The following is a 16,191-nucleotide window of genomic DNA, read 5'->3' as shown; positions in this document are numbered from 1 at the left end:
CTTGAATCCAGTCTCCTTCAGTCACAAATAATTGATCTGCAGTTTGCCAAAGCGAGCCTGTTTCACACAGCGCTGAGCACGCCGCTCTGCTGGGAACGGAACCTGCCAGTCATTCGCCAGCACGTGCATGTGTGTGTGTATGTGTGTGTGTGAACACAGTCCAGGCAAATCCAATACTAGCATGTTCTTAGCCAGGAAATAAGCAGAAAATGAAATTAACATGACAGTGTGTGTGTGTGTTTGTGTGCATGTGTTTGTGTGTGTGTGCGCTAATCGCACATACCTGGTCCAGGATGTCAGAGAACTGCCATATTTTGCTGAGCTCGACCAGGTTGAGCCAGGTCATGTCCAGAATCCACTTAGATGCTTTGGGTGGGCAAGCCTTCAGGTCCAGAGAGGCTCCACCTGAGGATCACAGACTGTGTGACTTGTTCTTATGCAAGAAGCATATTGTAACATGCTGGAAAACACTGTGTGATATATTAAAGCTATAGCACACTCAAGGTCAAGGTGTGTTATAGTGAAATAACAGCTCGACTGTGATGAAGGCGAGTATCATAATTCATCCCAGCCGTGCTGTTACTTCACGATAACACACAACCTTGAGCGTGCTATTGCTTTTATACAACAGGTCGGAAAACCAAGAAACTGAGCCGTGAACGTAGCTCGTAGTTCCTTAACAAGTTAACGTCACAGTAACTAACTCGTTTCACTGCACAGCCTGATCCTTTTCCAGCTCCTTACACAGACCAAATAACTAAACTTCGTTTCACACTCTGGTTCTTCTTCTCCATTTGTTTTTGTTGGTGTGTATTCTTGTCTTAATCCTTTTAGTTTCTTTTAGCTCATTGTTGTTCTCTTTTGCTCAGGGCATTTACATTACTTCTTGGTTCATTACATGATTTATAGCAGTGGAGTGATGCAGCGGGAAAAAAACATGCTGTTTTGGCAAAATAACAGAACAGTTGGAGCTCCTTAAACAACTGTTGTATATTAACCAATACACCCTCGCGGTCACAAAAGCCTAGTATCTTAAAAATTACAACTTTATAGAAGAAGAAAAAAACTTATTTTCTTTCAAAGGAAGTCAATGTGAACATATATTACTATTCCAAGGCATTTTAAAGCATTTCAATTGGTCCATTCATTATAAGATTTGGACACAACATAAAAGAACTGCTGGCAGACTCAAATTATGTCAGAAAGTGAAAAAAGTAGTTCTTCTTCTTCTTATTATTATTTATTTATTTATTTATTTGATTTTTACTGATTCTGCACATATCATTGATGCCCCTATTTTCATTTTGGCTGTTTCTTTTACTTGCGGACATAACACGAATCTTACAAATTTACATTTACATTTAATTGTGTCAAACATTCATTAGAAGAAGAATGGATCAAGAGAAACACACAAAATGACTAAACTAATATCATTTTACATCTCTTCCACTGAAAGTTTTATTCTTTCTCCTGTAAAGTCGCCATTTTGGAGATATGGGTTTTTGTAATGCTTCAAATTGATACTATGTCACCTAAAAAGAACTCCCGCCACCATTAGAATAATGATAAAACACACAAGAAGAAGAAGAAGAACTGTGATATTTCCCGAACCTACTGCAGAGCTAAGCCTCTCTTTAAGAAATGGTAGGCATTCTAGTGTAAAATTAGCCCAATCCACATGCCTCTGATTGCAGCTCAACCAAACCTAAGCCTCCTGCTGTGAGTGCAGGTCGAAGGAGGTCCTCGTTCAGACTCTCTTTTCATCCCAGCCTGTTTTTTTTTTTATTTTTTTTTTTTATAAACACACTGAACAGCCCTTAAGAGCTTAACACCAGAGCCATTTATCCAGGGCACACAAGTAACTCGTCATGTGCAATGCTTTCTCATGCTGTTTGTAATTGTGAGAACATAAGGGGTGAATTCAGGATAATCCAACAGCTGTACTGTACCTCCCATTCAGCCACAAACAAACAAAAAGATGAAACAGGAGAGGAAACAGAAGGTAATAGGAGAAAATGTGTCTTAATGAGGCAGCTAGACAGACAGAGCGAGTGAGAGATGAGAGAAGGCGGGACGGAGTCAACTGGGCCGTGGCTGGCTCTCACCTTTAATTAGGGTCAGGAACTCCTCGTGTTTGACGCGATTGCTCTGCATGTCAATCTTGAGCGCGAGCAGGAGGGTGAAGAGGAACTTGTGCTCCTCGTACAGGCCTCTGGCTGCGTAATTGTGCACATCGTAAGTCATGTACTCTATGATGTTGGCAATCCGCTTGCTTGTAATTGGACTCTTTGAGGACCTGTGCGCACAAGATAACACTTAAAACAATTAAAAACATGTGTCTGTGCTACAATACGTGCAGGTTCATGCTGCTGCCCGTAAGGAAACAACAATGGAGAGACCATCACAAGGACTGCTGATGCACAGTCGGTGTTAGTCATCCCTTAGTCCTTCATCAATGGTCTGTTTCTCAACCTAGCAGTGACATCACTGTGCCTGATACACACACACACAGAGACACACTACCATACCACTGCTGTCACTGTTGAAACTGACTAATGATGAAGGGTAGAGGGTGGCTGATAGACCAGCATCCTGGTCCACTATATAGGTATATAGCTTTTCTGTGTATCTGTTTATCCTACACCTGGGAAAAGTATAATATACACAAAACATATGTACTGTATATATACTCATATCCGGATATATATATACAGAGAGAGCGAGAGAGACAGATATAGATATAACATTCTATTACATTCAACTTTCAAATGGAGGGTTACCTGGCCAGTGACAAGTCAAACAGGCTCAGGAACTGGCGCAGAGAGGTCTGGTACATCACATTCACCATGCTCATCTCAGTGATCAGGAAGTACAGGATACTGCCTCTGGTCGCCACTGCATCCAGACACAACACAGACGTTATTTAGTAGACCTTTTTTAAAGGAATATTTAACTTTGAATGCATTTCCCATGCACAGCATGACAGCATCAGCACTTGGTCACACCATATTTTCACAGTCTTGTTCAGATCATCTACAGATTCTCAGATTATTAACAAACGATGAAATTCAGCTGCATATCAATGTTGTCAAAGTTAGCTTCGTATTTAGGTTTAGGATAAACATAAGGTGAGCACTGACAACACATCTAAAGGGCACCATTAAAATACATTGTTTCTGTATAGAGATAAACTGATATTGCACTGATATTGCCATATAAGCGAATCCCTAATCTCAGTCTAAGAAAAGCATGGCTGAAGTCTGCTTAGTTACCAGGTCGATACTCCTCCCGCGCTGCATTGATTTGGACCTCGGTCTCAGCAGCGATCTGGAGCTTCTGGGTGACCTCCTCGGCGGTGCGCTTGGTGTTACCCAGCACAACGATGAGACTCTCATCATCCACCAGGGAACCTTTCGTGCTGGTCAACCTGAAGAGCAGATTGTCCTCCAGCTCCTTCATCTTGCGCTTGTTGGCCATCACATCCTCCAGCAGGTCTGTGCGGTCTTTCTCCAGCTCCTGAATCATGAGTTCAATCAGTTAGCACCCGCTGTGCAGGCAAGTTGTCACAAGTGCCAAATGTACAACCTCAGATAGCAGCTTTGACCAAAATATTAGGATACATCAGTGCTTATCCTAGTTGAAAAACAAATACCTCCATTGAATTTAGTTGAATGTGAGTAGATTATACCTCCAAATATAATTGGTTACCCCTCTCCTAGCCTTAATAACACTGCCACATAAGGGTTGCACCAGTCTCTTATAATTCCTGTGCTGGACTCTCTTTTGTATGTGTTAGGAGGCGCTCTGTGGGAGAACTGAACCATATGCTGCCCTCACTATAGGGAGCTTACAGGCTGCAGTGTGACCAGTTTTGAGTTCACAAGTAATTACAATCCGTCACTTAAATGTTAATCGGCAGAACTGATCTGGCATCTGGATTTCACCTCTGATAGCTTGATTGCTAACATAACCATTAAATTCCTATTACCAGGCTAAAGTAAATTAGCATTATCTTAGTGAGCTTGAACATTGCTGTGTGATTGCTGAGCTGTCAATCACTGCACAGAGCCAGTCAGCCCACAGGCCCAGCCACTGAGAGCAGAAATCATTAGTATGCAAAATCAACATCCCAAAAACACATTATACAAATGCCAAAAATGAATAATTTAATGATTAATATTTTCAACTATTTACAGCTGTCCTTCAAAGAGCACAGGGGGCTACATATTTTTTTAAACTCCTTAGAAATGATGCACCAGGTGAACTGACAACTGCAGCAGTTTTACCAGAATGATGGCTTCGATTGAGCAAGTGTCATTCAGAAAGGGCTAAATATAAATGCAGTGAGGTAATGGCACCAAAAGCAGGTCATTTAGGCTGCCCAGGCAGCAGTCAAGTGTAAACCGCCTTAATAACAGCCATTACCCTACATCTATAATCTATCACCACTCATCCGTAATGCATGCCTGTAGTTCTGCTCTATGCGCCACCTTTCCCATTTAGGACATTACCTACTAAAGCCCCCTTTTCAGCCTTTTCACTTCGCCATACTAAATTACCCAAAGCACAGCCGCTCCGTCAGGATGCTGGCGAGTGACCTGGGCCAAGGCAGTCGGTGCATGGCCATTGTAATTCAGTGTGCAACTTAGCTTCAGCGCTCTCATTACAGCGAGTGTGAGAAGGAAGCTGGCCATAAGCCCCGTATTCCAGAATGGCTAAAATCACAAACCCAGCAGTGAATCTGCATTGAATGGCACTTCCATTTTTCTCCTGCCCACACGACCAACAGGCACTATTAAGGCCTGACAGACTGTTCACAGTCAATAAACTGGTGCAAGGAGGGCCTGTCAGTAACAATGAGCCTGCAAACGCTTTGCACTCAGCGACGTCCGGTTTGAGTCACTGATGCGGGGCTTTTTATGTGTCTCACAGTGGCAGACAACAGAGTGCTACTGCTGGACAAACAAACGTGTTTCAAGGCTGAATACTCCTCTGGATCTGGTATACAATAGATTGTACTTTTTTATTGTAAAGCTATATATAAGAGGCTGTCATGCTTCTTGTGTTCAAGTAATGCCTTCTAGTTTCTCCTCCCCTGTATCTCTTTACCTGGATAAAGCTGTGTAGTTATGTGTAGTTATCTATTCATCCCAAGTCAATGTTACATTTATTTCCCCATTAAAATCCAGAGTAGTGCAACCATCTAGCAGTTGGCCCTATCAGCGAAGATGTCCCAGAGAGCACATCTGGCCTCCCTCTCTCTGGGTGGGTAGGATATCCAACGCCACCATCTGTTAGCTGACGCAACAGAACTGGCAATTAGTGTTCTCATCCAAGCGTGTTTAGCAGCAGTTTGAAAGATGTAGCTGGCTGGCTGGTTTCACGTTTCTTGGAGGAAGGACCCCCACCATCCTAGTGCTGGCAAAATTATGCAATAGTGGGAGTACTAGCTCTTTATAGCCTAATATTGAGTAGATCCTCTACGTACCGCCACAACAGATCTGACTATTTGGGGCATGGACTCCACAAGACCTCTAAAGGCGTCCTGTCCTGTGGTATGTGGCGCTAAGGCTTTATCAGCAGATCCTGGGTTAGAGTTAGGGTTAGCGCTAACCTAAACCAAGTTCTGTAAGTTGTGAGGTGGGGCCTCCATGGACTCCTGTCGTTTTTTCACCGGTTGTACTTCCACCTCCCAATCATTCAATAACACTGTTTAACACTGAAAACCATGCCTCCAAATAAGGAGTGAAAAACCCCATCTACTGACCCCAAGCTGACATAAGCTATCTTCATGCTGTGGTCATTGCCCTCCCTCTGCAGGGCACGCTCATTTAGCCAGGCTGGGTTTTCAGCAGCCAAAACACTTCCTAACAAGAGCGAGCAGGCCCATTTACAATGAAGGCAGTATTATAACAAATTTAAAAATGCCTTCACCAGAGGCAGTCGTTAACCCAGTCTTATGCATGACTTAATGTAGAAATCAGTGTTTCATTATGCTTGTAACTACAGGCATGGATACAGCTGATTCCCCGAGAGAAAGAAAGAAAGCAAGACAAAACCCTACCATTCCCATCGTTAGTCTGAGAATTAGAAGCTGTCTTAAATGTGACACATCCAACACATTAACTGTTCACTTGCTGCCTAATATAAATCCCAGCTCTTCACAGGTACCATTGTAATAGGATAATCAATGGTATTCACTTCACCTGTCAGTGGTTTTAATGGCTAGTGTTTTTTTATGGATTATCTGTCTATTTCTTGTACAAAACAAACACTAAAGCTGACCTTCAGCCATAGGATACGCTTGACAATAAACAACAGTGCTCATACCTAAAGGAAACGGTCTGGTGGATTGACATTGAGGTCAATGTAGCCAATCGCATTGTTTGTAAGGAATCGCCTCTAGCGCTAAGTGTGATTTAATATGTCTGCGAATCGGGATCAAGCTTTATTCTCTGTTCTGTATTTCATATCACTTACTGCGGGTCAATTTTCATAAATTCAGTCCAGTGATGTTTTGTACATATGTCATATGTCTTACCTTACAGGTACTGCATTGGTCCATTTTTAAAAAGCTTCTGTACAAATTAATCTACACAAGGTTTTCCATCTCTGTGAAGAACACCTGGTTTTAATAAACAACCTTTTTAGGGACCTCCAACACAAACTGAACATAACTCATTCTAATCTAAGCTAATGAAGCACTTCTGTGGGCAATATCAGATGGATCAGAGGAAACCGATTGGGGTTGAATCTCCGCAGAAAGGTAGATGTCTAGGAGCCACAGTGGTGAACAATGTCCTAAAGAGCAGTGTATATGTGTGTGCCAGTATAAACTCTGATTGGCACAGTTGAGGAAAATGTTAACCATGAACTCTGAGGTCTAGACTTCATCCCTACAGTTCTTCCTCAGTCTTAATAATTCAAGTTGCACTGTTTTCTATGTAGCTATAAAATAATAACCCTCAGGCACTGTTTGGACTTCATTAGGGACTACCAGAGATTCTCTGGTAATAAAAACATCGCACCCCCCCAACCCCCACCCCCCAGCATATCAAGCTAATCTCATATGAATAGACCTTAAAGACCATGGGAGTTTCTGTTGTCACAATAGTAACAAATACAACCTGTGCATTGACTCGGTATTGACTCAATTGACCTGTTTCTCAGTGAGGATGACCCTTCCCAGTAGTTGGTCTTCCAGGCCACGCATGGTGACGGTGAAGTCTATGATGGCTGTGCGGGCGCTGATCTCCGGGGTGTACGCCGGGTTGGGCAGCTTTGTGGTCACATACAGCCGGAAACCCTTCATTACGTCCACCTCCTTATCGCCCACTTTCACCTGTTCCGAGTGAAAACCAGAGACAGAGAGAGGGAGCGAGAGATTAAAAATGAGACAAGCTGGCAGACCAGAGCTGCTTGATATGCACAGTGGCTGGCAACTGCAGATTGGATAATGGCGGTGTGTACCGAGGTAGTTGAAAACTGATTGTTTGGGAACATAGCAGTAGCTGTGCTGCTGTGTATATTTAGCCACTTTACTTTCCTGAGAAGTGCAAATTGAAAGCACTGGGACTGAGTCATCCACGTGAAAACCAATGTTGAGAAACGACCAAAAATACCCTAAAAGATGCTTATACCTCTGGAGGCCTGTCTGGATCAAAAAACAGGCTCTGCAGCACATGGTGTGATAATTTGACGACATAACAGGGCAAAAGGACGGCGCTAGCGTCGCCTAAACCCCACCCCCTCCCAAGTTTGCTATTCAAATCCGAGATCAGGTGTTTGCACCTCCGTATTAATAGAGCTGCGAGTAAACCTGTCAGAAAGCACAGATCCCACCACTTGCTCGTTATTTCCGGATCTTTTATTTTTGATGTGCGAAGTAGCTGTGGCGGGTTAACGCCGTCACACGTTTGTGAAGACCTGGAGAGATCCGATAATGAGCCCAAGGAAAGCAGCGCTCGGGAGAGCGAGCCGACGAGCCGACTGTCACTCACTAGCTTGATCCGTCCTGGCTGAGGACGCCTCGGCCAGCTGCCGCTGTCAGCATAATGAGGAACTGACAGTCTATGTGAACTTGACGGCAACAACTAGAGACCTGCTCTTTCTTTTACAAGGCTTCTTTGTGTTGGTCTGCTTTCAGCACTCGCCTCCTCTTTTTAATTGCTGTTGTGTTAGCGTCCCAAACTGCTAGAAATATTTATACGTATGTGAAAATGGAGCGTTCTGGCAGCTCAAATGTGATGACATATAATTTTGTGTGCCATAAATAGTCCTCATGAAGGGATACTCAACCTAGAGAAAAGCATAATCACAGCCTCTTTCTGCTATAATTCATTCTAATTCAGCATTTCCAAATTAAGAAGTATTTTTATAGAAGCAGTGCAATTATGTAGGCTAACATTTTGGGAAACATCATTATCGCATCCAATAAAAGCTAATTTACCGATTTAATATCCTCAAAGACCTAATGAACAGTTGAGTGTGGGTGTGATATTGCTTAAAATTACGTTCTTTATCTGTTCTAAATCATTTTACATCATATCAGAATGATGACCTACTATTACTATTATAAATCTGCTATCCTTGGTAACAGGTTTGATATGTATATACCAAGAACATGTATATATGTATATATCCAAAAAAACTAGCACCTTGTATGTTTGAGGTGGTAGTAACGTCTGACTCCTGCAGATGCTGTTGCACAAGGATAATAAATGCCTATGGGACAAGAAATTCCTATAGACGTTTTTTTTGCCACTGCTGGTAGACCCATATGACCGTACGCTTCGATACACCTGCAAATTCAGCCACTTCCTTTACACTATGGCCTTTGGCACGTCCTTTTTGCCAGTCATTGACATCTGCTTTGCCACCCATTTTCCACATATCTGACGAGAGATCACACTTCATTGTACCACTTCGTCTCAATCTATTAATCCCGTCCCACATGCAGGTACTTATAGCCCATTCATCCTCGTGCAACGCCATCTGCAGGAACCTGAAGTTGATAAAGTGCCATGAAAAACTATTCTGGTCAAAATGTCTGTGAATATTTAAGTGAGTAGAACAAAAACAAAACAAAAAGTATTATTTTAGTTTTGAAAAGGGTGCAGAAACAAACACTTCTCAAGCATGAGGGTACATGGGTCAGAATGGATTCCAGGAAAAATTCTGGAAGCAAACATTGAATCATCTGTTAAATTTTAAGTGAATTAGCATTTTTATGAAATAACTATAATGCATTTCCGAAGAGCTTAAGAGCATCCAAAATGTCCAAAGCACATGTTGATACTTAGAGATATCTCTGAATGTTTAGCCTATTCAAACTAGTTGAGGTTATTCTTGGGTAACCAGCAAAGCACTGGATAAGAGTGTCTGCTAAACGGCTTAAATGTAAATGTAAATGTGTAAGTGGTTATGCATTATGGTCTCTGACCTTAGTAAAAAGTGACCATATCATGTTTGAAAGCACTCAGTTACCAGCCACACTCTTAGGATCTACATAGTGCACTGTGGTTGCAACAAACTAGTGACCGATTCACTTTGTAGGTCATAAGATTTTTGACCAGTGCACTTCTACGCTCCAAATAATGCACCATATACAAAAGGTAAAGCCATTCGAGTTTCAGCCATACACAACCTCCTACAGGTGTATAATGTGTGTGTAGAGAAGATTAGGGCCCTATATATATATATATATATATATATATATATATATATATATATATATTATCTAGACTGAAAAGCTTATTAACATTAGGACATTAGTAAATATGATGAATAACTGCTGGGTTATCATGATAATTAGCAGATGACTATTAGAAAGGTGAGTGTGTGTGTGGTAGATATGGCTTAAGGTGAAGGGTGGTTTTGTGTAGGTTTTAGGTGATGTTGGAGGATTTCTATTCATCCACTCATCATTAAACGTTCACACAATGTTATGGGAAGCTGTTCGCATACCAGTGACCCTGACCTCCGATGTGCACAACAGAGTCATGGAAGCGCCACAGGCTATTAACAAAACCCTGACAAAATACCTTATATGTGGAGCCGGTCTTAATGAAGTTCTTCTCCAGGACATTGTCCAGAGCAGGATCCAGCTCCTCGCCGACATCCTCGATCAGCAAGGGGCGTCCTAGAGACAGGCTGTCTTCTAGATGGTTCCTGAAGTACTTGTGATTCAGCGAAGTGATCTGTGACAACAGCAAGGCCTCATGAGAAACTCAACTTCGAGTACCGTTACCTGGAAAGCTCTTACCCGAAACGAAAAAGGATTTTGCAGGTGGGAAAAGCAGCCATATCTCTGCGAGGGCATTTGACCTCTGTAAGAGTTTCCTGGCATTAATTCAAACACAGCCAAGCGGGACTGGATGTTAGACGAGTTCTTATGACCCTCAAAACATACTGAATCAGATTTGTCTGAACAATAAAAAACCTTGAAAGGGATTTTCATGCTTGTCTGACTCATTGCTATGTTTCGCATGTGAAGTGGTAAAGAAACTCTGTTCCCCTTACACTCACACACCTGTAGCCCCAAATACTAACAAACCGCGGTGCTCTGATCCAGCTGGGTTGTAGTCCACTTTTTTATTTTATATTTTATAAATACAATATATTTTAATAAAAACTTATTGGAGTAGATTATTTATAGAATGTGTCATTCTGGACTGACATTCTGTGTTATTTCCGGCCACGCAAGCTAATTGGTTGAGAAGCGCTCTAACCAAAAATTCTATTGATTTATTTCTTAATTCATTTATTTTCCCAAATGTTGTATAAAAGCAATATAACACTCAAGGCCAACAACCTTGGTTAACAATCCAGTTTCTAGATTTTCCATTTCAATTTCTCTATTTTCTTTTTTCCCTCCCTGAGCTCCACTTATAATGTTTGTGTGGTTTTATGCTCCAATGCTGTGATTCATTTTTCAGGGCCATTTTCCAACAGGCTGTTTCTGCTACAGTACCTTTAAAACTGAAATAAGATCAATGAGCTGTTTTAAATGGCTGTGCTGTTTTGTCTTTTTTTAAAAAACGCTTAGAACTGAAATACTCCTAAAACCTGCAGTATGAATGGGTGGGGCTAAACTGTGGTAGACTAAATAGGCCCTTAAGTCATCTGCATAATGCTCTGTCTATTAGCTTTTATTGTCTTGCCAGCTGTCTTGGCATCAGTGTCAGTCATGTTCTACAGTACGTTCCTTTCCTCACCTGAAGTTCATTCTTGGCCTCTTTATTCCGGATCCAGATCTTGCCCTGAGTCTGTGGGTCGATGAGTAGTGGGAAGCGGGCAGCTTTTGTCACTATTATCCCATTCTGAATGGACAGGTCGTCGTTAGGCAGTCCCTGGAGGTTCCATTCGCTCACTGTAGGGGCGTCAATCAACATCTCGGTCAGGTTGAGATTGATCCCGAATGGAATAGAACGGGCCTTCATTTCTTTCTGCCAGTCGCTGAGCAGGAGGTTGCGGAACTCCTGGTTGAAGGGGCCCGAGTATGACAGAAAGGCGGTGGCGAGCAGTACATCTCCTAAAAAAGAGGGCGACGTATATCTTTTGTTTACATAAAGAAAACATGCATATGCCATAACTGCCATAACAGACAACCCTCTCAAGCTATGTCTACAAGAGCCTGTATCTTAGAAAACATATTTTCCTCACAACTTTGTTAAAAATAAAAGATTTGATGTAGTAATTGTATGATTTATTCCCATCTATTCAGTCCATATGCTTACACATTCACATTTCCCCCCCTTATGCATTATGTTGACATTATTTAGGCTGTTTGATATATATGTGTTCGATCATTATATCTTTTAGTTATATTCTGACCAATATATTATGTATATCTGAATATTTCAAGTTGCGAAAATAAACTACACAATTTTTACTGCCCATTTTTACTGTTTTTGGGATTCACCCGATAGCAGTTTAGTATACCCATTCGTGCTGACAGACAAAAGACAATAAATAGCCTGAGGAATCAAATGGAGGCCGTACCAACAAGTCTCTTGGTCTGAGCAGCAAACTCCTTGCTTTGCTCGGTCCAGCGAGCCTTCTCGCCCGCCAGGCCACTGATCAGGCTGGACGCTGTCTGCATCTTGTGTCTGCAACGTTCTGCGTCCTCCAGCAGCATCTAAGAGATCGCACGAAAGAAAAAGAACAAGAGATGGAAGAGAGACTGTTAAAGAAACAAAAGTTGCTGCGATCATCATCATCAAAGAGGGGGCGCATTTCTGCAATTTGATTCATTGCAACTAGATTCACTTTGAAAGCATCTTGTTTGCTCAGACGTTAAGTCCAACTCGTGTTCCCACCAGTACAAACAGGCTTAATTTAAAATCAACACTGAGAGACCAGTCAGTCAGCGGCTGCTAATCACACAATTATCAGCTAATGAATACGATGCTAATACAGCTGATTATGCTTTGTGAATGGGAACATTGGAGAATACTTGGCCCTATTTTTAGCACTTGTCTAATTTGTGAAGGAACACACAGCAAAGATGAAGTGATTCATTAACAAGATGATTCTGGAATCATTTACAAGATCGCTGATCGTGTTCAGTTTTATGCAAAAATGCAAATGGGAGGTTTAGTACGCACCACAGGCACCCAATTAGAGCCCACTCATTTTTTTTTGCCATTATGAAAAGAGCTAAAAGTTTGATCAAAAGTTTAAAACTGATTCAGATCCTTAAAATAAAAAAGATTAAATGGGTGTATTAAAAATGTGAAAATGCCTTTTCACAGACAAGGATTAAGCCTAATTCTGGACTACACCTTCCTTATATTGGTCAATTTAGCATTTAGAATGCTGTGAAGTCCAAGGCTAGGCTTAATCCTTATCTGGAAAACAAGTAAACCCTAGAGTTTATCAAAATTATTTAGATTAATTTTCAGAAGACAGATTTTAATCTTTCTGTTTTATCTTTGTGTTTAATACGTTGGTACATGGCAGCGGACTAGCATTAAAAGCTTTTGGCAATTCACCTGTTTTTCCATCATTGCCTTCTCGTACTCAGCCAGCACCACATCCAGCTCAGCTTGCTTGTCATCCAGCTCTGCCTGGGCCTTCTGCAGATCCGCATTTGCAATGGCCAGTCTGTTCTCCTGCACTGCTAGATTAGCCTGAGAGAGGGTGAGAGAGAATTGAGAGAAAACGAGTACAAGCCATGTAAAACGAATGCAGTCTATGGGAGTCTACGTCTTGGCTAATATTCAATAAAGGTGAGCATTTTACACTGTAACTGTTAAAGTGGTGCGCTACTAAATGCAGGCCTGCTCATGGCCTGCTTTCATAGCCTGACAAATTAAGTACCCACTGATGAAGGGCTAGAGGATGATTACCACAAATTGTGCATCAGCAGATGAGCTACAGTCTCTAACTGTACACCAGCAAAGGGACCTATAAGCACCTTGGACAGCACCAGCTCTCTCTCCAATCCAATCCACTCCACAAAAAAACCCCAGAGATTCAGCAACACAGACCACCATCTCACCTTCAAAGGCAGCACTTCTTTATTGATGGAGAAAAAGGCAGCCATGGCTTTGGTCCAGGAGCAGAGCCCCGCCACATTGCCGCACACCCGCTTGGCTGTCTCAATGTTGTAGTCGGGCATGTCGAAGTAGGGAGTGAGCAGCTCCACTACCTCTTCGTTGATGGTGTCTTTGGGAAATTGCTGGCAAGAAAGGAGAAGCAATCACAGCAATGAGTCTACAGTCAGATTGGTTAAGGAAAAATAGGGCAACGAGTGTTTCCCGTCTGTCTCCTTGGAGACGGGCTCTTGAATAGACAGGGGTTTTAGTTCTCAAAGCTGAAGTGGCTACTCCAAACATAACTGAGCAAACTGGGGCGGTAGCTTAATCTAAGATGCTTATCTTAACAAGAAAACGGCGCCCTTTAACGACTCCGATCTTACAGATGCCACAGTAATGAACGGCCAGAGCTTAGAATATCGCAATATATTTCACAATGTACCGAACCACAACCCCTGCATCGTGATGCATATAGTATCGTCGGGAACCTGTAATGTAGGTGGAGCCAATCAAGTGGCCGGATGAGTAAGAGGTAGAGGTTTCTAATAAAGCACATAGGGATTATGGGCCATTGTCAGGATGCATACGGTGGTACCTGAAGACTGCCTAGGAAGTTCCCGGCCGTCATAAGCTTGAGCGACTCCTGCCAGGAGGGCGTGACGCAGTTCCTCTCAGGGTCGATCTTCACCGGATTCAGCCTCCGCTGGAAGAGCAGCAGTACGCAGTCCATGATCCGCATGATCAGGTGAGGGGGCCTAGCCAGTGTACGCACTGTGGCGATATCTGACGGCTTGATCGTCTAGATGAAGAGCGAAAGAGAGCAAGCGAGAGAGAGAGTGTGAGAGATTGACATCTTGTTGACAAAACAGACACACAGGGCTGTAGAGGACAGTTCCCTGAAATAAGTGATCTGCCACAGACAGCGAAGTCATGTCTGCATCAGGTCGGCATCAGACAGACCTGACTGCCATGTGGAGACCTTGACGGATTAACTGGAAAGGCGTGCTGTGGCATTTCGATGGTGCTTTATTGCACCACACTCATGGAATGGGGACTGGACTCAGGCAGAGTTACTGGGTCACTTACTGACGTTCCATCATTAACAGCTGTGGGGAAAAAGAGATTTGAGTGCTCAAGAGCAGGGGTGCTGAATTCTGGTCTTTGAGATCTATGCTGACCAGACACTGTCCTGTGGTATCAATGTTGGGTACCAATACCAATAGGACCTCCATAGATTTCATCAATGAGACTTGTCCATGGTGCCCATGACCTTTTTGCTATTCACAGTGTGTGTGTGTGAGACTAAGAGCTTCGGGGTGTGAAAAAAAAAACCCAACTGAGCGATTGTGCACTTAAAGTGTCTATATATTTATTTTATAATTAACAAGATAGATGTGGTGCGTAAACAAGCAACACATCATGCAAGCTAATCAGAATTAGTTAGTGTGGAGTCATTTGCATATTCTTTTACCCAGTTCACACTAGTCTTTGTGTGTAATTAGTATTATACCCACTGCACTGTTATTTGACATTCACCTTGAAAAAGGCGGCGTGCCTAAGGAGCTTGGAGGCAACAGCAATGTTTATGTCAGAGGTGAATGACAGTATATAGGGGGTGTGGGTGAAGGGAAGAGAGTGGGGGAAAGGTCTAGAGGGAATCATGGAGAGGGCTGCAGTATGGTTTATGTGTGTGTGTGTGTGTGTGTGTGTGTGTGTGTGTGAGGAAGGGGGTGATAGTGGAGATGGAGGTTGAGAAAGTAGGGGGTTGAGTGGTAGCGGAGATGAGGAGCGATGAATGAGAGTGGAGGGGAAGTGTACTGTGCCTCTGGGGGTTTTATGGAGGTGAGGTAGTGTGTATGTGTGTGTATATCTGTGTGTGTGCGTTTAAAAAGAGCCGCTGTCAGCCCTCCTGCTCAGTGTGAACCCCCCCTGCAGTGGCTCTGCCATCAGCACCTCTATTTTTACACCCTCCCAGGCAGCCTGTAATTACACTGGAGCTGCAGGCACCATAGTGCCCTAAAAACCATCTGAAAACATCACGCACACACTCAACCCCCCCCCCCCCCCCCCCACCTCGCTCGCACGCTCACACGGCAGCCGTTAACACTGGTCTGTCTTTTTCTTTTGTGCTCCAATCTGCTCCTCGTCTTTCCTCCCTTCTACTCTCCTTCACCTTATTTGCCTTCTTTTCTTTCTGATCGTCACACAATTTACAGCTCCTTAAATGTGAACCACAGACTCCAACCTGCAGCGCTGCCTCTGCCATTTCCAGCGCCGGCCTGGCCGCCTCAAGCTTCTCTTTGGCAATGGCCTTGTCTGCTGAGATGCTGTCGACGATGGCCTGGGCCTTGTCTTTGACCTTTTGCACCTCGACTTTGACCTTTTCGGCTGCATGAGCTTTCACCGTGACCTCCTTCAGCACCTGTCCACAGGAAGAAGATTTTATTTTGTGCAGTGAAACCTGCAAATCAATACACTTATCAATTATCATCTGACAGCAATCAAGAGTTCATCATTTCCATCATCTTGACATCTTCGGAGCACAGTATTGACGTGTAGTTAGCCTGAGGCAGATACATGGCTCTGACGGCTACCTCAAAGCGCCTACCCCCATTACAGATTCAAGGTTGCTAAAGGAAGATGTTTTTAC

The 16,191-nt window shown here is 43.0% G+C and overlaps 1 protein-coding gene across 1 annotated transcript in view; it reads right to left on the bottom strand.

The window, feature by feature from the left end:
* Positions 1–16,191, bottom strand: part of dnah5 (dynein, axonemal, heavy chain 5) — a 143,052-nt gene that overhangs the window by 17,355 nt on the left and 109,506 nt on the right. Inside the window, exons 58-69 of the mRNA XM_072680201.1 lie at positions 15,787–15,963; positions 14,137–14,340; positions 13,505–13,684; positions 12,996–13,133; positions 12,004–12,139; positions 11,217–11,533; positions 10,044–10,199; positions 7,160–7,342; positions 3,273–3,516; positions 2,781–2,895; positions 2,106–2,296; positions 284–405 (exon numbers count right to left, since the gene is read on the bottom strand). Of these exons, the coding sequence (XP_072536302.1) occupies positions 284–405; positions 2,106–2,296; positions 2,781–2,895; positions 3,273–3,516; positions 7,160–7,342; positions 10,044–10,199; positions 11,217–11,533; positions 12,004–12,139; positions 12,996–13,133; positions 13,505–13,684; positions 14,137–14,340; positions 15,787–15,963 (2,163 nt within the window). The remainder of the gene's footprint in view (positions 1–283; positions 406–2,105; positions 2,297–2,780; positions 2,896–3,272; positions 3,517–7,159; positions 7,343–10,043; positions 10,200–11,216; positions 11,534–12,003; positions 12,140–12,995; positions 13,134–13,504; positions 13,685–14,136; positions 14,341–15,786; positions 15,964–16,191) is intronic.

This window comes from Salminus brasiliensis, chromosome 5 (assembly GCF_030463535.1).
Source record: "Salminus brasiliensis chromosome 5, fSalBra1.hap2, whole genome shotgun sequence".
Classification (NCBI taxonomy): domain Eukaryota; kingdom Metazoa; phylum Chordata; class Actinopteri; order Characiformes; family Bryconidae; genus Salminus; species Salminus brasiliensis.
Note: the sequence above shows the minus strand (reverse complement) of the source record. Positions and strands in the feature narration are given on the sequence as shown.